Source organism: Camelus ferus, chromosome 1 (assembly GCF_009834535.1).
Source record: "Camelus ferus isolate YT-003-E chromosome 1, BCGSAC_Cfer_1.0, whole genome shotgun sequence".
Classification (NCBI taxonomy): domain Eukaryota; kingdom Metazoa; phylum Chordata; class Mammalia; order Artiodactyla; family Camelidae; genus Camelus; species Camelus ferus.
Window position 1 is genome coordinate 49,461,291 of NC_045696.1, and position 24,527 is coordinate 49,485,817.

General features: G+C 39.3%; 1 protein-coding gene and 1 long non-coding RNA gene across 2 annotated transcripts in view; one reads left to right on the plus strand and one right to left on the minus strand.

Annotated features, from left to right (window-relative positions):
- Positions 1–1,450: 1,450 nt before the first annotated feature.
- Positions 1,451–23,956, minus strand: LOC116663310. The gene is made up of 3 exons (XR_004319564.1): positions 23,825–23,956; positions 4,798–4,921; positions 1,451–1,883 (listed from the first exon to the last, which is right to left on the minus strand). It is a non-coding gene; the product is annotated as an uncharacterized LOC116663310 (long non-coding RNA).
- The window catches only part of CD96 (CD96 molecule), a 79,821-nt gene continuing 57,654 nt past the window's right edge, over positions 2,361–24,527 (plus strand). The window contains 5 exon segments of the mRNA XM_014567760.2: positions 2,361–2,531; positions 4,430–4,605; positions 4,607–4,787; positions 15,376–15,500; positions 23,720–23,927. Of these exon segments, the coding sequence (XP_014423246.2) occupies positions 2,471–2,531; positions 4,430–4,605; positions 4,607–4,787; positions 15,376–15,500; positions 23,720–23,927 (751 nt within the window). The 5' untranslated portion in view covers positions 2,361–2,470.

The following is a 24,527-nucleotide window of genomic DNA, read 5'->3' on the forward strand; positions in this document are numbered from 1 at the left end:
AATAGAAAGAGATTGACATGACTTCCATAGAAGAGTTATTTTTAAGTACAGAGAATGCCTATCCTTATGCTGAAAGGGCCTTTAGAAAATACTGCCGGGATTGAAAAGCAGTGAGGGCAGTCCCATCACCTGGGCTGGCGGTGCTGGTGTGCAGGGTGTTGCTGCCACCTGCTGCACGCAGACAGCCACAGAGGGGCTGGTGCGGGCCTCGCAGCTGCAGGACGCCAGGTGCTTACAATTAATATTCTGTGGGCATCTGAATTTTTCCTCTCTTAGAGCCTAGGGGAGTCTCAAAGGAAAAGCAGTCAAATCTGATGACTCCAGGCCACAGGAGTATAAAATTAAAAAATCACCCAATGGGGGAGCTTTGCCCAGTAGCCACTAAATGGGGGTCCTGGGCATCCCAACCCCAATGAGAGGCAAGTAATCCATTGAAAGTGAATCTGTAGCTCTGGAAAGTAAATGAGGATTTCCCTTTTTCTGAATCTGGGGGCCTTTTTTTGATGAGTTGCTTCACTTTAAAGCAATAAGAGATAGACCTTTAGATACTCCAAGGGGGAGGATATTGTTCTTAGAGAATTCAATAGTTGGAGTCTTAGTAGTTTCCATTTAGGTAGATTCCTCTTAATATGACAAGTGGAGTGAAATTCCCTCCCCAGGCTTGTAATGTGTCCCAGTTTTAATAGGGACATCGACTTATAGATCAGGATTCTACCATCTGGCCTGTTTTTGCCACTATACTCCATCACTGTGATTTACGGGAATTTCTAGGAAAGGGGAAGATGAAGCCATCAAGGGCAGCAGTATTTCCTCCTGCCTTTCAATCAATGAATTTGAGCTCCCTGGTCCTCCCTGAATATACCTCTGTCAGCCCCACCTGACCCAATACCTTCAGTGACCTGAAACTTAGTGGGGAGGTAGGGGTGGTGGTGAGAATGAAAGTTGGGGAGCCCTGGGATAGGAAATAATAATTCTAATTTCTGGCCTTTGCAGGAAACATCATTAGCTGAGTAGCAATGAGTAAGTATGACAGTCGTCATGGCAAATACTTGTAATGGTGGTGTAGAGGGCAGCCTGCACATCCTGTTTCACTGTAGTCTCTTCTCCCAACTAACTTCTAATCTCCTGAATATCAAGAGTGATGCCTTATGTCTTAGCATCATCCATATCCCCCCAAGTCCTTGCATAGGATGGATCAGTACCTATGTGATGGCGTGACACGTGATACATGATGTCATGATACACGGTGACAACCTGGTCAGAATTATCCCCCCCGACCTCAAAAGAGCAACCATCTCAGGAACACAACTCAGCCTTCTCTTTTGTCTGTAGGCTTGCTGGGTGGTGCCTATATTGTAGTAGTGAGATTAGGGTCGCAGAAGATTTCATCAATCGTTCATGAGATTGTATATATTTACTGGTTTTTATTCTTTGCTCATTAAACTTATGCTGTTGTTCCAGCCTAACGTCTGTTTTCTCAGTGTTGGAAGGTAAGGACAGCCTGCTTTATCCCAAGATACCAACCAGTACAGTTGCATCTGGCAGGGAACAGTCCTCATGTCCTTCTGTAACTAACCAGACAGTTTTACCAAGGAGTCACTTCCCTGAAATCCAGTCTCAGTCCTCTGTAAATGGAAGTCACTGGGTGGATGGAACAGGCCTGGTAGCCAGCCAAGGTGGGAGATTCTCTGCCTTTGGATTCTGATTGCTTCTGTCTTGTTCTGTATGGTTTTCGCTGAGGCACAGACAAGCTTTTCTGTCATCAGCAAAACAGATCTCCAGCCAGCAGTGTGGGAGGCTTCCCCACCTGACCTCCAGCCTGTCCCAGACAAGGGGTGGAAAAGGAGCTGTCACTTCTCCGCCTCCAGGGAATGTGGGTTTCCCTGCAAGAAGGGAGACATTAAAATTCTGTTTCTTAGCTGGAGCTCTCCTCTGTTACTTTTCAGATTTTATTAAAATTAAATGTGTTAATTCTTTGTTCTTTCACCCTGAAGCAATTCTGGAAAGAAAACATACTTTAAAACTGAACAGAAAAACTATTATGCAAGACACTAAGCTCACATTTGCTAAATGACTTTGTGCTCCTGAAAAGAAATGTATAAAAAGCACATTATGAACTGCTCTGCATGATTTCCTTTGTTTGGATTTTAGAAGCAGCTTGACTGACACAGATCCTGAAGGAGGGAGAATCTTTGGATACTGAAAATCCTTTTAGTGAAGGTGATACACAGGATTTCAGAGGACAATTTCAACATTGTTCTCTTGAAGGTTATACTTAGCTCTGAACCACATTACTTTCCTGTCTACGTTTCATTTCCTGGGGTCTCGCCAAGTGATAAACAGATGGCGAGCGTGTGGTAGGTTTGGGGTTTTGCAGCACAAATAGGGCAACTGGAGTTTGCTTAGTTAAAGGCATCGGTTGACTTGGGTGATCAGTGTGGAAATGCTGGTGTAAAGCCCTCAGGAGAAGATGGAGAGAAAATGGACATACTGTGCTGTCTATTCCATCATCCAGATACATTTTGTCAGGGGTAAGGCTTCCTTCCGTTTGTCCTTTCTTGTCACATCGGCTGCTTTACGGGGAAGGGGGCCTCTGTTCATTTAAAATGCTTTGTGACTGCTGCCGAAATTGATCACCAAAGGCAGATTGTTACTAAGGTTTTTCAGTTGTGTATTTAAGTGGCAGCTATCAGGGAGACGTTAGAATCTAGAAATGATTACTAACGGACATGAAAAACAAGAATGGTATGGGTGGTTTGAGCCACTGCTCTGAGACATTTTCACCCATTTCCTTCCTAAGAGGGTCTCTGGAGTGATTGGGAAACTGTGCTTCTTAAAAATGAAATGCTCTCCAAATGGTAGTCAGAACCACTCTGGAATACTAAAAAAAAACATCACAAAGCCATCAAGGCTCAGAGATCCTGGCTCAACTTTTCCTCTCTCTCAAATACTTTTTCTTGGGGACGTAATAAGCACTTCTCCTCCAAATACGAAGATCTTTGGGAGTTGAACGTATGTTGAATTTTAATAAGGCTTGTGTAGGTTTGGACCTGGGAGTCAAAGTAGGGTCCTTGTGACAGTGGGAACCAGTGCCTGAAGGGCATATTTGAAAATTGCAGGAGGAAAGATTCATTCTGCATTCCATAGTAGGAGAGTATTACAGTGAGCCTGAGTGTCTTAAGAATTAACTGTGCTTTTCAGATACAGCGACAAAGACTTTAAGGAGAATTTCTAAATCAAAGGAGACTTTGGAATATAATGCTGTAGACAGGATCAGAGGAATATCATCAGGCAAAGGCGAGCTCACAGGCGGCGACATTAAACTGCACTAACCTCTGCCTACCCCAAATTTTGCATCCATAAAATTGTAGTAATTCCCATTTGTCAGGTACCTTTGAGAGCCTAGTTTTTTCTCAGTTGCTTGTCATCTTTTTATCTTTTTCCTTTGTGAGCTTCAGTGGTACTTATCACAATAATATACCATTCCTGTAACAGTATTCCATGTTAATTCCCAAAATGAAACCTACACTATTGAAGGCATGTCAAAGACTCAGTGCTAAACGTGTTTTAAGTGTCCTGTGCCATTTGGTCCGAGAGCTGATGGGAGAGAGTCTTCTTTTATGCCTGGTGTTTCGGTGTTGATGAGAGATGATGCTGACCAATGGCCTACCTTCAGTAGAAGTCTCTGCCTCTCTTTGTTCCCTCCTTCCCTCAGGAACCCTAACTCTGTGGAAATGGTGGCTCTTTTGAGCCTCATACGTTGAATGCCAAATTTCTTACTCTTCTCAACCAATTTGGAAGGCAGTTCAGAGGTCATGAAGGTTATAGAAAGAGCACAGACAACCGAATTCATATTCTTTTCCTGAGGTGTGACTATGAGCAAATCACTTAATCTCTCTTTGCCTCAGTTTCCTCTCTGATAGAGTGTTAACAGCATCACTCTGGTGTGTGAGGAGGAATAAAAAAAATAGCCTATTTAAAATCCCTTGTAAACATATTTTTTAAAAACTGCTGTATACATATTAGTTATATTTCAGTTTCATAAAACTATTTGTGTGTTATATGCTGTTGATTCATAAACAAAAAAGCCAGTTATATTCATTGTAAGGAATACGCTTGTTGGTGGGCTTCGATTTTTTAAATAGGCTTAATTTTATTCCCAGGTAGTCTGAGACCTTAAATTATTTTTCAGACAGACCAGTAGACAAAGAAGTAGATATTCAAAAGTCAATAATTTCCTCTAGTGTCTTCAAGCAAATGCCTCCTCATTTGTGTTGAGTCTTACAGTTCCCTATCTGGATCGTGCGCAAGCTCTCTCCTGCCCCTGAGGCAGTCAGGGAGGAAAGTTCTCAGCAGCAGCCAAGGTTTTTCATTAAGAGTCACTCCATGTGAATCAGGCAAACTGATGGCTTATGGCCTTCCTTTTCAGGAATATTGGAAGAAACATTCAATGCAGAAGAAGACATTTATGCTTTACCTGGCTCTGATGTCAGCCTGACCTGCCAAACACGGAAGAAGGGCTTCCTGGTGCAGATGCAGTGGTCCAAGGTCACCGATAAGGTAGACCTGATTGCCCTTTATCATCCTGAACATGGCTTCTACTGTGGCAGCAGGAGTCAGCTGTGAGTCACTGGTGGCTTTCAGAGTAACTCCTGGCAGTGTGTCACAGTGGACTCTGCACTTAAAGAACATGTCCTCCTCGCTCACTGGGAAGTACGAGTGTAGCTTCACTATGTATCCAGAGGGCATTCAGACCAAAATCTACAACCTGTTCATTCAGACAAATGGTAAGCATACCTGGTGGGAGAAAGAAGCCATGAGTTCATTCAGTTCTCATTCACTCAGCAAATACGTATTCTGAGCCAAGCATGTGCTAGGCATGGTGCTACGTACAGAACGGTTGAGCAAGAAGAGGTGTTGCCTGGAAAGGAGGACAGAAATTGATCAAATAATGCCACAAATAAATGTAAAATCACAACAGTGATAAGGACTACAACCGCTTTGTGAGAGCCAGGGAAAGTGACCCTGGGGAAGTAACAAGTGAGCTGAGGTCTGAGGAATGAGTAGGTATTAACACCACTTGGGAGGTGGGAGGTTTGTGAGTGACCCAGGGAGAGGGACCAGCTGGTGTGCTGGGCTGTGGTGTGTTTGAGGAAATGGGAAAAGCTACACCCAGTGGGACTACAGTGCAGGACTAAGGGACCAGATCATGCTGAACCTTGTCAGCCATGTTCAGGGTCTTGGTTGTTATCTAAGAGCCATGGGAAAACATTGAAGTATTTTCAGCCAAAGGATGGCACAATATTTATAGCCCGATTCAATCTGGATTATAAAAAGATGGTGCTGGTTTTAGTATGAGAATGAAGTAAAGGGGGACAAGAAGGAAAAGGTGGGGACAAGCTGGACAATCCCAGTAGCCCAGAGGAGACAGAGTGGTAGTTTGCGTAGATATAGAAAGAAGATGACAAATTTGATGCTTTGGGCATTAAACAGACAGCACCTGGCAATAGAGTGGATACAGGACAATGGCAGCACGAGTGAAGGAGCGCGAAAAAACGCATGTGTCTGGCATGCACACCTGAACGCTGGTGCCACTCACGGAGACGGGAGGCAAAGGAATCAGAACAGGTTTGCGGGGGAAATTTACCAATCTATCTTTGGATAGATTTAGTATACGGCAGGGAAAGATACCAAGGAGGCTGCTGGACAGGCGGCATTCACTCATACTTGCTGTAGAGGGCTGCATTCGGAGACAGGAATCGGGTTAAAGCACTAGCCCCTTTCCGGCTAGAAATGAATTTCATCTGGAGCCTGTCATGTGCATTCTTTGAGCCTATCTGGAAAATGATGAAAATAATGGCTACCCTAAATTAGTTGGTCCTAAAATAAATGACCTCCATTTATACTAATGGAAAAGATGGAAATGAAAGCCAACAAACGGAAAATGCACTGGAAACGGAATGTTTTTAATTCAGGGGCAAAGTGACCTGGTAGGATAAGAAAGAAACAGCAAAAATCAACTCATGAAGGCTGTGCTAAAGAAGGCACAGGACAAGCAATAGGTGTGGGCTTATTACCTCCTCTCCATTTCTCATCAAGACATAAGTCCTTGGTGTTGGGCAGTCCAGCTGTGTATAGAGCAGGACCTCCTCTGTCTCTTTCTCAACAATGCTCAATTCCCACTGCTGTTTTCCAGGAAAAAAAAATTTCAATTTGGGATGGGGCAGGGTGGTCGGTTTGAGTGAAGAGAAATGAGGAAATCTGTATAGAACAATGTTCAGCTACACATACTTTGGAGCCAGGTTGCCTGGATTTGAATGCTGACTCTGTCATTTACTGTATACATCATCTTTGCCAAGTTAATCCAGATCTCTAAGTTTTTGTTTCCTGATACAACAAATATAGATAATTATAGGACCTCCTTCACAGGTACCAATATTTTGATGGTTAGATAAGATAATCTGTGTAGCGTACTTAGCATAGTTCCTCCCAAAGAGTAAGGGTTTAGTAAATGGTAGTTTTCTCTAAGAAAATTAATAGTAATAATGAGTGAACTAGATTTCTCTGGTCTTACTAAAAAATGAGTCCTCCTCCTTCTCTTTTTATATTTGCCTAATTTGGAACCCAACAGACACGTGTCCTATATTAGCACAAGTACATATTGACCTGGGCTTTAGACAAAGGTTTTGTACCTTCTTCCTAAAACTGTAAACTATGCTACTGCATATCTGAGGACCTAATATTTATTTCATGGAGAATCGACAACATGATTTGATGTGCCCTATAGGAAGTAGCATGTGGGAATGGCTCAACATAAAGGCAGCAATGAAGAAGAGGTAGCATGTTATTCAGAAAGGAAAGTGGTGTTGCCTTTAAGGAAAGTGTATTTCTTAAAATAAGGGGCAACCCAAAGGAGCCAAGCTTGTAGCTACTAAAAACTACAAATCACTGGAGAGGTAGAAGCCAAGTCTACTGCTTTGTGGTTGGCAATTTCTCAGTCTTCTGATTGTAAACTTGCTGTTGGTCAGCTGAACCAGATGAAAAAAAAAATGGCTAGAGAAATGGACCAGATGAAAAAAAAAGGTAGAGCAATGGTTCTGGTACTGTGTATTTGGGGACAAAGTGAGCAAAATAGAAAAGAGGAAAACAGAAAGGGAAAACATTCTTTCACAGCGGAGTGACTAAATATATAAGCCTGGTTTAGAGCTAAGGGGTAGACACTTTGATGGGGCAGCTGTCACTCGAAAACGCTGTCAAGTCCCCACCTAATGACACATCCTTCCCCCCTTTATTCTTTTGATCTTTACTTTCTTCTTTCACTTGTGCCATTTACCTCTCACATCTCTGGGAGATCTTCAAGTTAACAGGCTAGTGAGGTAAGCAAAACACACAAGAGCGCAAACTCTGGTGAAGTACATGAACACATGCAAATTGAAGTGGTATATATGAATCTAACATGAAGATGCTGAGGGGCAGGGGTGGGTGTGACGTCTTCCTGTTCCTTTTGTTCCTCATGTGAGCTAGTGCTCTGAGACTGTGAATGAGGGCACAGCTGTCACACACAGCGTGGCATCTGCTCTGTTTTCATTTTCACTTGACAGACTTTCCTCTTAGGTTAGCTTTCGAGTTATTCCAAGAAACGCAGTTCTCTGAATTAAGCCTTGGGTTATTGTAATCCAGGTTTCCTTCATTCAATGCGACTGGATCCCATAATGCTTCAGATTGTAGATTTCAACGCATTTAAAATGTGTAGTTGTTAGGATTAGTTATAAAAGTACAACATGGCTTTAATTTCCCAGATTAAAACAAAAACCTTGAGGGCTGTTAATGCTGTCATTAGGAGCAGTAGGTGAAGGAGGAAGAGTACTGGTAATAGAAGTAGTGTAGATTATGATAACAGAATAATAGCATAGAATCATCTTGATAATACAGTCTTGGAAAATCTCAGGCTGTTTGTTCTTTGACCTTTCCCCCTAGTTTTATTGCGATATTGACATACAACATCATATTAGTTTTAGGTGTACAATATAATGATTTGATATGTGTGTACACTGTGAAATGGTCACCACAGTCAGTTCGGTTAACATCCATCACCTCACACAATGACAATTTTTTTCTTACGATGACACCTTTAAGGTATGGTCTCTTTGCAATTTTTAAACATATGATGCAGTATTTTTAACTTTAGTCACCAAGCAAACATTGCATCCCAAGAACTTCTTTATCTTTAACTGGAAGTTTGTACCTTTTGATCACCTTCACCCATTTTGCCCACTCCCCACCCACTGCCTCTGACCAGTCTGTTCCCTTTTAATCTGAAGGGTGTCTTACATTTCTTTTTTCTCTTTTACAGTGTATTTGTTGAGCAAATTTGATTGTTTGTCTTGTAGAATTACTCACAGCCTGGATTTTGCTTTTATATCTCATGATACCTCCATTTTTCTTTTTCACTTTTAGTTAGATATACAAATTTGATCACATTAAGGTTTTTATTTTTATTTTTTGACAAGGCTGTTTCGTAGATGATGTTGTATAGTTACATCAGAGGTACATAACGTCTGGTTGTGTAATGTTAACAGCCACTGATGGGTGTTGCCCAAATCCACTCCTTCGTTATGGGTTGCCAAATAGTGATATTCTAATTCTATCATTCCTTCATTTAGTAGCCGAAGTATTCTTATAAACAGAAACTTCCTCTCATGAACCAATTACTTACTAGATGTACAGTTTATATAAGAAAAGCAGAATAGACACATGATTCTTTCCCTTGATTTACCAATTTTAAAAATGAGTTGATTCACTAACATTCTTAGGTGACCAATAAGTATTTGTGTTAAGTATCAAGAATTCATATGAATTTAAACATATTAATGAGTTTTAATTTGTTATCCTTATTAGGCTGAAAATGTCCCCCATGTAAAATCTATTAACCCTTTGTCATAGAAGTTGCAAATATTTTCTCAGTTCGGCATCTCTCCTTACTTTCTCATGACATTGTTTCCCATGCGTGTAATTCTTACTTTTATGAAATAAAATCTATCAGTCTTTTTCCTTATTGGTTCTAATTTTGAGTCACAATTAAGGAAAGCTTTCCCCATTCCCAGATTATACAGAAGTTCACTCATGTTATTCCTAACGCTTGCTTTTTTTAATTAGCATTTAAATTTGTGATGTTAGGTTTCTAGTTTAAAAAATTGTGCCTAAATATATTTTTATTAATCCTAATGCTTTTTTCCTGTATTTCTTTTTTTTCCCTTTCTGTTGTTCAGTTTAGAAATTTTCTATTGACCTATTTTCCAGTTCACAAATCTTCTTTTTCATGATATCCTGTAAGTTTTCAACCTCATCAAATTTGTCCTTAATTTCTGATATTATGTTTTTAAGTTATTGTTTTTGATAGATTTTTAATGCTTTGATGAATGAAATTTCCATTCATCTTTTTCTCTATTTTTGAATGTGTTAAAAAGAGTTATTTCAATGTCCTTCTTGGATTACTCCAATGTTTCTATTTTTTCTTTTTTTTTTTTCACAACTTGCTCTAGCACATCCCTTCCTTTTGTTATTATTTTATTATATATGTGTATTATATAATAAATTATATATGCAGTTTATTATATATTACATATATAAAGAATATATATTGTGCTATTATTGACAATAACACCAAAGGGAAGGGATGGTGAAAGTTGTGGGAAAAACAAAAAAAAGAAAATAGAAAAAGAAGCAGACACATGAATGATCTCACATAATAAACCCAACAGAACAGTGCTACTGTTCATGGTTTAAAGAATTTCATGTTTTCAAAGAAACTGAGAAGAAAAAAAAAATATATATATATATATAGTCTTTTATATTGACTCATATATTTATCATTTTCTGTGCTTTTCACTCCCTCCCGTGGAGTGAAGTTACTATTTGGTGTCATTTCCTTTCAGCCTGAGGGACTTACTTTAGAATTTCATATAAGATAAATCTACTTGCCACAAATTCTCTCAGGGTTTTTTTTTCCATTTTTATTTTGAAGGATAGTTTCACTGAATGTAGAATACTTAGTGGACTGCATTTCCTTTCAGTGTATTGAATATGTCTTCTGAGCGGCACTGTTCCCAGTGAGACGTGAGCCAGCAGTTCTATTACTAGTCCCTCCATTCGATAAATCTGGCAGTTTTTTCTTGCTGGTTTCAGTCACTGCTTTCGTACTTTTCTCTTTGTTTAGGTTTTTAGCAGTTTGATTATGATATGCCTAGGTGGGTGTCTCTTTGTATTTATCTTACTTAGGTTTTAAAATGCTTGGATGTGTAGATTAATTTGGGGAAATTTTAAAAAATCAAATATGAAGTTTTTGGCCATTGTTTCTTCAAATATTTGTCATCCTCTCATCTCTTCTTCTATGACTCTACTCTACATATATGTTAGGGCACTTGACATTATCCTACATGTTCATTTTTCTTCAATCCTTTCTCTCTGTTCTTCAGATTAGAAAATTTATATTAATCCTTATTCAGATATTCTGATTTTTTTTCTCCTGCCATCTCAAATTGGCTGTTGAGAATCTCTAGTGAATTTTGCATTTTCATTATTGACTTTTCAACTTTAAAATAATCATTTGGTTTATTTTATAGTTTTCTATTTCTTCACTAAAATTTCCTACGTATTGATTCATTGTCATCACATTTTGCTTTCATCCTTTGCACCTACTTACAATAGCTGCTTTGAAGTCTGCTAAATCCAATGTAGGGTCTACGAGAATCAGTTTCAATGAACTGCTTTTTTCCTGAGTATGGATTTCACTTTCCTGTTTCCTTCATATGTCATCATTGTTTGTTGAAAACTAGACATTAAAAAACAACAAAAAAACATAATGTGACAACACTAGATACTGATTTTTTTTTTAAATTTTGGTAACTTACCCATATTTAAATTGCAAAATCTGTCTCCTTTGCAGTGTGTAACCTTCATTATCTCTGCTTGGCTTTTACTATATAATTCTTATGATATTAGTTTGGCTTCCAAGGAGTTCCTGTATATTGACAAAACCCCTTTATTGGTCCACAGATGAATTTGGCAAAAATTGTGCTCAAATACTTCAAGTCCATTAGGCTTCCACCCTCTACACATAGCTGTGTATGGGAGGGAGTTAGGGAGTGCATTCAGAGTTGAAGACAGTAATACCATCTCGTCTCCCTTGGCTCTTACTTTTTACTGGGCTCTTTCAGGTCTCCCCCACTCGTGTGTATATTTTCCCAGTCAGCTTGGGACATGTAGGGAATTTATCTCAGCTAGTTTATGACCCTCTAATTTCTAGAATCCCCATGTTAAATGTCTCTCTGGTCTGCCCTTCACCCACAGTGGGACTGCAAATCCAAGCTAACCAAGCGTCAGCTTTTCTCTATTTGTTTCTGACCAAGCTCGTTCCTGTTAGTTGACAGACAGAAGGATTTTCATGCTCAGACCTAATTTAAGTCTGCCCCTTTTGGAAGGAAAGCTGCTGGGTTTTGTAGCCAGCTGCAAGATGGGGAAACTATCTTTTCTCACCAACCAAAGCAAGGGATGGAAGGATCTGTAAGCAAGAAGGCTAAAGACTCCTACAATTCTTACTGACACTCTAGTGGTTTTTCAAGAAGAAATGCTTCTTAATTAAATATTTGCCTTGGTCAGTTTTCATGGTGGTTTTTTAACACATTTGCTCAGTTTTACAGTTTTTTTCCACTGACATCTTCATGGCCCCAAAGCCAGGAGTCCTTCAAGTGCCCCCCCAACCCTGTTTTTGATTCTTATATTGTATCTTTATTTTAAAATACATGTTCATTACTACTCTTTTAAAACAATTATTTATTCTTAGTGCTAAAGGTAAATACACATTCCTCACTTACCCCCAGCCTTTATGTAAATGCCTCTTCAGTTTGAAATGTATTCTACTGCAGGATCCTCAGGGAGTGCTCACAAAGGCAACAGTCCCTGAGTCCTTACATGATGCAACAGATTTAACATAGTCTTTATATTAAAGACTGAATATAACATCCTTCACTCACAGTTTTCTTTCCATGAGTATATTAAATATGTTACCTTATTATTTTCTAACATAAAGAATTGCTGTCAAAAAGCTAATAACAATTTGATTTTCTTTCCCACATCTGGCCTTGTTTAATACTTTTATAAGAATATGCTTAATGTCTGTTCTGAGCCTATTTGCCTACTTTTGCAGTATAATCTTTTAATATGTATTTTTTAGTCATTTTATCTTAAGATATTTTACCTGAATTATAATTTTTAGTATTTTTTCTATTATTTCCTTTAGTATCTTCTATTAAACATTTTTATCTTCTTTGCTTGTCTCTTTCTTTGAATCTCTTTTACCTCTTTTTTCTTTTAAAATTCATTATTTATTACCTTATTTCACTTTAAAATTTCCCTTATTCTATCTTTTAAAAATTTCTTTTAATGCGTTAGCTTTTGTGTTAATATGTTCTTGGTCTTCATCTAGTTTGCTCTTAATTTCTGGAATGATTTTCAAAACTTATTATTTCCAGCCCTTCCCTGAATTCTCTCACTTATCTAAACTTTCTTCTCTCCAACTGACTCATTTACCAGTCTATCTAAAATTTTTCATAGGTTATATCATTGTCTTTCTTCCTGTTAGCTCATTTTGAATGATTAGGCTGTAGTTTTTATTTATTTTGAAGTCATGTCTTTCTAATATGCTATTATTGTTGTAGGAATGTTACTTTATTCTCTATTCTTTTTCTTGTGGTATCTTTATATGTAATTCTGCCCCATCTCTTTTCTATTGTTCTATCTAAGTATGTTTAAGTTAAATGCATTTTGATTTTTGTCATGAAAGGGTGGGCCACACTATCTTTGCTTGTGTCTCTAGAGTGCTCTCTTCAGTTATTTCCAAGGTAAATTATGTGCCATTTTTCTTTCTGAGATGTACTTCCTTTCCTCCTGTCCCTCACTTTTATCTAAATTGCCTCTTTGCTTTTTCCTATTGGGCCCATCCTGTTTAATTTGGATTCCACTCCCAGGGATTTCTTCTCAGTCTGGGATAAGTCTGAAGAGTCCCCTCTGCTCAACCACTGACAAGCATTTTCTTGTTTCCCTTGAAGGCACTGGTAATTTGGTGCCTACAGACTTCTTCCTTCTCCATTTCTGCTGCTCTTCCCAGATTAGTCTGCCTGTCTTGTCAGGGCTTGCCTGTTGTTTTTTTGAGGGGTAATTCTCTAGTTCTAAGGCCCTTCAGAAGCCCAGCTGATCTTCCTCTGCTTGTTTTTGCACAGTTGTTAATACCACATGGCCTAGTGGTTTGTCCCCACGTATTAATGGTGATATACATTGTTATGTAGTGTTCCCGTAGACATTGCCTTTGTGGTCTTAGTTTTGCTACTCTGGTTAGTCTGCTGTTACAGGGAGTTTCAGAAAGTTGTGCCACTTGTATTGCCAACTTCCCAGAATCTGGGCAAGCTTTACAAAATTTTAATACTTACGTATCTGAGTAATGCACATTAAAATATAATTAACGTATCAAGTGGATTTCAGTCAACTTCACAAATATTAGTGCCTATCAGTTTAAACTGCAATAATTTCAAGAATAAAATTAAATATTATAAATGGTAGTATGCAAATATGGCATTAAAAATTGATGGTGGTGTACAAATAACTACATTTGGAAGTACCATTATAGTTAAATGACAAAAAAGACACAGGGTTGTTTTGTTTTGTTGTGTTTTTAAAATTATGGAGTTGGAGTAATATTTGGAAGCACCAATAGAGAGTGAAGAAGGCACTGATCCCACCTCCTGATCTTGAGGAAATAAGGGTGTAAGAAAATAAATAACTACTACTTTTTGAGAATGATGCAGAGAAGACGGACCCTAATGGCAAGGCTGGCTTCAGTTAAGGAAAAGGGGAGGAGGAGTTATCAGGACAGCTGACATTGGTGACAAATTGAAATACAACAGAGTTCTAAGGCTAGATATAACATTCTCAAACTGAGAAATATTCCGATGTGCTGTTAGTAAGAAGAATGTTCATACCCCATGATCCATTAATTATACTTCTGGGAATTTATCTTAAGTAGCTGAATGGTCAGAAGAAAGCTAGTTTAAGGATGATCCTTAATACATAGATTGTAATTGTTTAAATAAAGTAAAAACCCAAACTGAAAGATCATGATTCAGTTATTGAAAATGACTAAACAAATGATGGTGTGTATATAAGACATAAAGCCTCTAAAGTTGTCAACCAACTGTAGTTTAAGAACAATGCAAAACATTTTAAGTAAAAATGTAGGTAACATTTTTTGATAAATAAAATTGCAAAGTATGAAAAAATACATGCATACAAACAAGATTTATATAGATGTAGAAAAAAGGAAATACGATTTTCAGGATATTGGGATGATATAATTATTTTCATTTATAAATTAATTTTGGTATTATTATAATTCAGTCACAAATGTATATATATATTTGTATATAACTTTCTCAAAAAGGGAGACTATAAGACTATTCATCTCATATCACTTTAAAAATGAAAATAATTCGTGAGTGGTGCTTTCTCAGATACATCCTTATATATTTTATATTTTTCTGTATTGTTTCCGTATATATTTTTCTGTATCATTTCTTCTTTGGAGAAATATTTATAAGCTCTAAAAATACAATTAGGTATGGAAACAGTAAAAAGATCAGTGGATGTCAGGAGGAAGGGATGACCAGGCAGAGCACGGAGGAGTTTTAGGGCAGGGAGACTATCTGTATGATTCTACCATAGTGGATACATGTCATACATTTGTCAAAATCCATAGAATTACAACACCAAGAGTGGACCCTAACGTAAATAAGCTGTGGACTTTGGGTAATAGTGACATGTTGATGGGGACTCACTGACTGTAAGGAAGGTATCGCTGTTGATAGGGATGTTAAGAGTGGGGGAAGCTGTGCATGCGTAGGAGGAGGCGGTATATGGAAACGCTCTGTACTTCCCACTCAATTTTGCTATGAACCTAAAATATCTGTTTAAAAATGCTTATTAATTTTTTTTAAAAAATTAGAGGCTGGGTTATAAAGTTTTATATTCTACCAGATCAAGGAAATATGATCTGAAACCTAAGGCACCAATTTGGGGTTAAAGCAGAGGGAGGGGCCAAATTGTAATTTGGATTCTTTTAGTTTCTGTGTAGTTTTTCAGCGAGAAGCAACTCTGTTTCTTAGTGGCTCTGTTTTGCCATTTGTACAATGAGGACTATAGGTGGGGTACTCTTTATAGGTGTACCCTGAGGGTAGATGACCGTCTATACTAAAACCTTTTTAGATTAAAAGCACTTTACAAACCAGTCACAGATCCATGTATTTTCCAACTTATGTTTTGTTACAGTGACACAGGATGGATGGAGAAGCAACCATACAGTAGAAATAGAGATAAACCAAACTCTGGAAATACCATGCTTTCAAAATATCTCCTTAGAAATTTCATCCGAGTTCACCTTTGCATGGTTGGTGGTAAGTGTTGCCCTTTTCAGTGAATAACTGCAATGATCTTTAAATGTTAATGAAGTAAAAGTGAATAACAGGTAATAATAGGAAAGGAAACATACTGGACAAGAGGCAGGCATTATGCCAAAGGCTGGGGAACAGTGAGGGGTAGGGAAGGAGGGACCCTAGGATTCCTTCTAACTCAGCAAGCCTCCGGGTTTTTGGATGCAGTAACTTAGAAAGTAGTTCCTAAAGCTTAGTTTCTATCTCAAGCTATACACTGAACCCTGCTTACAGAGAGAAGATGTGTGATAGTGGAGCCACGTCCAGCAGAAGCCCCTGCTCACACGTTTGTTTCACACACAACATGTGCAGAGGCATGCACCTGCTCTTCCCAGAACCCTTACCACTACATCCTGGGAAGTACACTACAGTGCTTTAGACGGGGACACATGAACTCTAATGCTTATCAAACACAGGGAGAAAATGTACATCAGAGAAGCAGGACCTGTGCCAGAAACAGCCGCTGCTCAGCTCTTTTATTTTCACAGGTAAAGCCAGGCCCAAAGTTGCCATGTTTTCTGACTTAAACACATACACACAGAAATTGATTTTTATGAGAAATTTCCCAAAGCAAGGCAACCAAACGGCAGCCAGCTATTCACCACTATATATAGTAGACCTCTGATACTGTCGGGAAGTCAGTTGGTAGCAGAAGTCTGACACAGTTATAAAAACCATAAACACAATTTCAAGAATTATGTAATAGGGTGTTTATTAAGATGATCCAGAATATGATTATATTAATCTCAGATCATCAACAAAATGGAAACACAAGATTTAAAAATTCTTACAGAACTAGTGAATGTCCGTGAATGTAGCAGCTGATACAGTTTGCAAAATACTGTACTCACATGACTGATCATTCCTCTGACAAGTTACTAGATTTTTGTGGACTGCCTTGGAAATTAGACCCTTCGTATAAAATGATTTCTCTGAGGATGTGCCAAATCCAAAATAACTGACTTGCAAATAGGCCTTAAAATGCAACCTACTGATCGTCTTTGACTATACAGGTATTTTTTAGTCAGTAGGATCAAAAAAATTATAAAATAACTTTCTCAAATTGCTCTAAAATCTACAATGCTTCTTTGTTATCTGTCAAAAACCACATTTTTAAGTTTCCGAAATGTCAGACTTCCTGCCTGACATTATGCCTTTCATTAGTATAAGTCAGTTGTTCTTAACAAATGTGATACAAGGTGGGTCTTAGAAAATACAAGTGGAGATGATCTCAAGAAGGCAGAAACCTGCTATACTAAACATTACTGTAATGGAAATGCACTGTTTATACCTTGTTTTTATTATTAATATTTTCCATCAATGGCCACAATGTTTCTACCCTAATTATCACAAATTTGCTATCAATGCGAGTGGTAAGTTTAATAATAATAAATAAGACTAAAGTTTAATAAAGCTTTACTGTAGAGATTTTTGCTGGCTTGCAAGTTGATCTGTAGGGGTCTTATCTGGAGGGTGTCTCACTAGTTTTTCCAAGCAATTAAAGTTTTCAGGCAGTTTGTGCCTTTTCTATGACCCTGAGCTCCTCCAGGACAAGAAAGCTGCATCACTCATTTCAAAAATCCCTGTCATCTAGTATAGTGAGTGTCTAGAACATAGGCACTCAATAAAGATTTAGTAACTAATTGAATGGATCTGTTTCTCTTCATCTCCTTTCTTCATAGTCCTATTCACTCGCCTGGTATTAAATTGGTAGTCACTAAACCTCATGCTGTCTGGCTGATTGGTTAATGAGCAGCTCATTAAGTGTCAGTGACTAGATAACTGATACAGTGTCCTCTACCTGATGGGTGATAAGATACCTGATAAGAAGGCACATGGACATTATCTCTGAATCCTGCCAGCACATTTAGGATAAATGAGGAGCAGAGAGATCGTACCTGAGCTCACATAGTGAGAGAGGGTCCCCTAAACGTCTGCTGGAACGTGGAGCCATGCTCTGATTTTAAAGAGTGCATCATGATGGAGACAACTTGGGGAATCTTTTTGAAAGAAACCCCTCTTCAAAGGGAACATTGTATTGGCAAATGTACTGATTGAATTCCTACTGTGCATTACCTTTTTAAATGTCAAAATCTATTTGCTCCTCTGATTTACATCCGCACGCCACGCTGTTGGCGAGGTGGGATTCAGCAAGCCTGAGATGAAATCATCAAATCTCCCATTATTAAGGAATAAACTGTGCAGCTCTTTATGTCATGACTGTTATAGGTCTGCAGAGGGCATAAATATCCCCTCAACTCATATTTTAGTTCTTTAGTCTCCCGTTAAGCTGGCAGTAATCATCATAATGATAACCAATTGTTCTTACAGACATGATATAATGTGGCTTTTAGAAAAAGGTTAAAAAGTAGCACTGGTGAAGATGAGCTCAGGAGGGGAGAAACTGCTATACTGAACTCAGTAACTCCGGGGAGCTGCAGAGTGCACCCGCTTCAGGTGCTGAGTCAAACCCTGGAAACAATTTGATGAACTAGAATCATTTAAATCGAGGTCACTGGAAAGCAAAAGCCATGCATATCCTGTATGTGAAATTTTATAAATTAATTCAGTTATGACCCTCATGGGAAGGGTTATTACTGGGATTCTCAGTTATCATAAAAATATTATTTGCTGTGTGTACCTGATCCCATGCTGAGGCTGTGTTAAATGTGTTCACGGAGCAGATCTTTTGCATTTGGGGAAGTAACATTTCAGGATCACAATTACACTGAAGTAGAAAAGGCATCTGGTGCAAATAGTGTATCCACCATTTATCTAGCATGAGAAGTGACTAAGTAAACACAAAGGGTTACCCTTCAGTGGACACTGAGGGTCCATGAGCATGGTGGGATGATGTGTAAGAAGTTGTACAATGTGTGTATTTAGATGGAATGCAGTTGATAGAGAAAGGACAAGTTAAATTTTTTTCCCAGTTTATGTCCTGGGGCACAAGATATAATCATCAGGGAAATTCTTCATGCTTACACTGGGAGCTTCTAAATACAGTCTCATATTCTGTGTTCATTCCAAACTATCATCCTGATTTCCTACAGCATAAATTTCCATTCAATCTAACAAACATATGTGAATCTGTTTTAAGTGCTAGGTCCTGCAGGGACACAAAACTGTATTGGACATATTTCCTACTATGAAATACAACTTGAATAAAAATGTAAAAAATGAGAGCATAGAGGGAAAATAGTTTGATTCTGACTAAATGGACCTGGAAAACCACTGAGGTTATATGTGAGCTGGATAATTCAAACCAGCAAACAATAGGCATGTACTACACCAAGACCCAGGACCTGTGAGCACAAGTTGGTAGTAGGGGTGAGAGAGGTGTTTAGGGAATGTTTGTTCTCAAAGGTGGTGGATAAAGAGAAAGCCATGATGTTTCTCTTTAAAGTCGTGAAAATAAAGTAAGAAAAAAATCAGATTCAGACAGCTCAATATTAGTAATAAAGACACATAACTTAAACCTAGATGCTTATATTTTTTTCAATTTTTTATCTATAAATGTATCTTTTCAATATAGTCTTCTTCAGTACTTGTAATGTTTTGTATGTAAACAAAACCTGAAGTGATTCTATAAACAGTGTTGGTTTACCATGCCTGTGGGAAACCTAGCTATTCAGAAAACAGAGCTGTCACCGTCCACCTGATGGTAGCTGACCCTAATTGTCTTCACCATAATCAAAAATAAAGTGCTGGCCAGCTTACAAAGTGTTGACAACCAATTGTAATGACTGGGAACATATTGCTTTGGATTTTTTTAAAATGGACGTAGGGAGCTTTGCAAGCAGCTATTTTATAGCACCGACTGGATAGAGAATAAATGGAGAAAAGTAAAGGTAAGAAGCAGTTTGAAGGGAGGGTATAGCTCAGTGGTAGAGTGCATGCTTAGCATGTAGAAGGTCCTGGGTTCAAACCCCAGTGCTCCCTCTAAAAATAAATAAGCCTAATTACTCCCACCCACCACCAAAAAAAAAAAAAAAGAAAAAAGAAAAGAAATTGTTTAGAGATAAAGAAGTAGCAATGGATGCAGTTAACAGAGTGTGTTGAAAGGGCTCTCTACCTCAGTACCAGTGTCGTGGCCACCGTTGCCAGCTCTGACGAGGAGCTCAGGACAGCCTCAAGATGAGGTAACCTCACTAAATCAAATGGCACCATGGCCTCTTTTCTGCACTGAAAATTCTGGGTCTAGGACTAAAATAAGAAAACTTCTACAAATTATTTTAGGGCTTGTCAGGTCTTTATAGGACATTGAGGAGGAGTTCTCTGTGATCCCACCCAGCCCTCATCATGTTAATTATTTTATCCAATTCCTGGACATAAGTTAATTATGCATTTATTTTTCTTCTTTGGGTCCTGATTTTCTGTTTTTCTTGTGAGTTTGTTCTTCTCCTCAGACTGTCAGCAGAGAAGTCAAGGACTGTCCATTCTACTACTTTTGTGAGGCTGTATGTAGCAAAGTCATTAACAGCATGGCTTTTAGAGGGAAATTATTGTTTTCAAACCCTGGCTCTGCTAGCTTTGTGGTCTAGGAGCTAGGATTGGGGTGAGGTGAGCAGGACCCTCACCTTGGTGCAAAATTTAAGGGAGTGCCCCCAAAATTAGTAGCCAAGGTATATATCTCAATAAAATATTTGTAAAAATCAAAATTAAGGGGAAATCCATAATGAACAAAATGTTAAGTTTTGAAATAAATGCAGGCTGTTGTTTGTTTTGAGACTCTGCTATGCTGCTCCAAGAACAGAATTTCCCAGTCCGCCTGTGGCTCCTGGGCCTTCATGGCATCGTGCCCCCAACGAGTGTGTGTATGTCGGTTGACAACGGCAGGAGAAAGGACTGAGGAATGCATGGCTTTAAGTAGTCGTTCTCCAAAAATTTTAATTGTAGAATTTTTATTAACTTTTTCCACTGAGTCAAAATATGGGAGGATATTTTGATAAGTGCATAAAAGGGCACACATTCTCCTTTTGTCTCAGAATTCAGTGTAACCTTGGATACGTTGCCTGGCCTCAGGTTTCATTCCATCCTGCATAGTCAGCCTCCTGTTTCCATGAGGTGCTGAATAGCAGCATGGCACCTGTAGTCAGTCTGTATTAAAAAACGCATCTTTAAAGGTTTAGTTTTAGGACTCTACATAATTCTTCAGTTTAGCCAGGCAGATAGTGAACACTCATGAATTCACAGCAGGTTAACCAGTTGAGGCTGAAGGACAGTAAGTAGTAATCAAATATCTGTTAAATGTTATGACTTATGGAGATGTATTATATACATTAACTAGTTCAATCTACATTCCTCATTAAATCATAAAGGTCCAAGTTGAAAATCCTGAAGTTTTAGAAATATTTATTAATATTTTAAAAGTCGTCAAAATAATTTCTTTGAAGAATAAGGAAAGAAAAGAAAAACTGGCAAGAATAAAGACTCTATAATAAGACCCCCTACCAGTCTATTTCCTGCAGAACAGGTTACCTGAGATCATTATTATCAGGTGGGAGTTGAGGTATATTCTCTGACCCCTATCACCAAAGGTAGGTCAGTATAACATAAAAAGGCTCCTTTCAGTCAGCAAACTGTTCACACCTCTGTAATCTCCCATCTGTATAAGGGCCTGAAATTTCTTTTAAATTTTTCATTCCCAAATCCAGAAAAAAATTTATATGTTTCTTGGTTTGGTTTTATTAATACATCTTGATTCTTATTTGTCCTTTATTTGATGCTGTGACTTAAGGGCCTTCGTTGTGTGACCTTTGAGCAAGTTACCTAACCTCAGTTTATTCCAGATTGTTGTAAGGAGTAAATAAGGTAAGGCTTAAAAGAACTTGGCACAGTGCCTAAAACACAGGAGTAAATTTAAGCTGTGAATAATAAGAATATAAAAATTCAGTAGTGGTCATAAGCATAATATTAGAATTGTCTCTCCCTCTCCCAGCTCTAGACATTTCTTTGTTTGCCTGCAATGCTGTTTTTCACTTTTCCTCCCATTTGCTCCGTAAAAGTAGCCACTCATGTGCAGTTTCCCACCTCAGCCCCTTTATATCTGGGGACTCTAGGATCTCTTGGCATCTCCAGCTACAGGTTACAGGGCACACTTTGCAACTAATCCGTCTTTCCCAACAAAGGAACAAAGCCCTCCTCTACAGCAGTCAAATGCCCAGAAAACAAACAAAAAACCCAGTGCATAATTTAAAAAAAAATATTTTCTCCATCAATTAAACCACCCTGGCCAGTCACCCCCAGCTACACAATAAAGGAAAAAGCAGTTTTCACACCAGTCTCTTAGCCTCTGACTGCCCTTGCTCCCCCAACAAAGTGACAGATGAAAATGTTCCAAATATCGTCATTTACCGCAAGACCAAGAAACATTTGAGCTCCAAGATTCTCACAAAAACAGTCTCTGTGCATAAAATAAGAGCTATAAAACTTAGCTTGTGCTGAAGGACCAGCAGGGGGAGCCTGCTTCCTTAATCACTGGCCCAAGATCTGCAGAAGCTGACTAAAATGCCTTCCTCTTTCTTCTGCTGCTACCACCCAATACTTCTGCTCCTTTAGGGGCCCCTTATGTCTCCAGAACATAAGTGCTCTCCCTTTAATTTTCTGTGCCCTTCCTCATTAGGAAGACAGCATCACAGACTCTTAGATCCTTTATGTGGGTATAAAGGTATGTACTTTGCTTCAGGAGTGAGTCTGAAGCAGGGTGTGATTCTCTGCAGATGGTACCGTCTGTACGTCCGTAGATAAAGCTGATACCAGTCCTTGCCATACTCTTTGAAGAGTTGTGTCTTACACAAGAGTTCCTACTCAGTAGATCCTGGGGGCATTTATAGAAACTGTTTAAAAAGTCTGCCTTCCTGTTTCTGCCAGTTCTGCTCCTGGCCCGTACTTGAATTCCCTCCCTCACCTGGCTTCCCTTCTTTTGCTCTGAATCTGACTCACTTTTTAAACTACAGATTTCAAATCACAGGCCTTTGTTTTTCTTATTTCATGACTTCTTCCACATCCAGTGCATTCCTGTTCACCCTCCTCCTTGTCAGTTCCCTCGTTTCCCCTGACCCCTGTGCACAATGATTCATCCATTGTTTAGAGTCAGACCAGTGGTTCTCAGCCCTGGCTCCTCTGAGGACCCTTGATAAAAACAAGCGTGCCGTGGGATGAGAGTCATCCCAGAACGACTGCATTAGAATCTCCACAGCAGAAGCTCGTGTATCAGGATGTGTTCAGAGCAACTCAGTTGAAAACACTGAGTTATACTGAAGGACTATGAGGACATCACCCTTCCTCCATCCCTGTGCCCCTCGGAGTCCCCTCCTCACTAGGCCCTTAGTCAGCACTTCTACTGACATTGACCAACACTGTGACACCCCTGGACCTTGTCCATGACTTTCAGGGAAAGGCAAGAATAATGAGGGCTCTTCTTCACAGACCCAGAAAGACATGGACTAGAGGAACAAAGAACTCCAGTCAAACTCTGATCTCCAAAATTCAGATGAGCATTTAACAGCCCACTATGAGTCCTCTTTGAAGGTCACAAACACAGAAATAAGGGGAGAAGGGTGAGGACCACGACCAGGCTGAGGGAAGGAGGTACCAAGGATGCAAAATTTAAGGAGGCACTCACTCTCACGTGCCCACCCTGTACTACCAGGACGCTGAGAGTCAGTGCCTCTTTAAATTTTGCACCCAAGCAGTCTCTCTTTACCCCCTTCTAGTCCTGGCTTCTGAGGGGAGCTAAAATAAAGGCATGCTAGGAAGAGAGGATGACTGTAATCATCCAGTTCAGTGAAGATTTGATAAGGAAAACTGATACAGCCTTGTGAGCACGTCTTAGCATTGAGATGTCAGAACTTGAAATAAGAATTACGATCTGACGTTAACTCGCCGTCCTGTGCCCCCCAAATCCCAACCCTGTTGTACAGCATATGAGTGGTTATGAAGGAGAAGATTTAGTCAGAAGAGCAGCAAGTTTCTATGTGTGTGGGAGAGAATGACAGCAATTTTTAATTGAAAGTCAAGTGTAATGGTATTTTCTCCAGTAACATGCTCAATATTTCTTAATTTCAGTTCTTCATCATCTCTGTTGTTACAAAATGTAAATGAATTAATGCATGTGGAACACCTAGTTCAGAGCTGGCACGACTGAGCACTCAAAGCTGGTAACCGTTTTGTCTCATCAGGAGGACAGTGGAACTCAGGAAACACTTATTACCCAAGATCACCCCATCAGCAATTCCACGCTATTTAAAGACAGAGTCAAGCTAGGTACAGACTACGCACTCTACCTCTCTCCAGTCCAGATCCACGATGATGACCGGAAGTTCTCTTGCCACGTTGAAGTCAGGCCTGGCAGAATCTTGAGGAGCTTCACCACGGTCAAGGTTTTCGGTAAGAGTTTTCGTTCTCTGGACTCCCTGCTGTGTTTCTGTCAATGCCTCCTGCTTTCTTCCCCTAGGGAGGAAGCAGCCTGTTAGCTGGAGAGCCGGCACACAAGGCTTGCTATTCTGGAGTTCTGTTTGCCTTGACACTTGTCATTCACGTTGGGTGGGGATGAAGGTAGAATGCTAAAGAATGATGTTTCACTTAATAGAATAAAATCCTATAGAAAGCCAGAGGTCAGTCAGTGTCCTGGTACCTTATGTGCAATTTTGATGTCTCCTAAGAATCCTGGAAGTCTCCTTAATTATAACTGCCAAAGTCTAATTCCTTAGCTATCTAATTGTCTTAGTTGCTTGCTGGGGCAACATGGAATAAGGCCACTGTGAGAATAGGACGAAGATAAACACAGCTCCAGAGAAACTCTGCATGAGTGCCCTCACCCCCACCAGGGCCAGCTGGGGTGAGAGACTGTCCAGCTCCTCCAGCAAAGGAACCTGCAGGGATGGCCCTCTGACCCTGCATTCGCGGGAGAGTGGAGCTTAGCTGAACTCCCCACTGTGGCTGCAATCAAATTGCAGAGGCTCTGCACGGTGCAAATTTAAGGGAAAT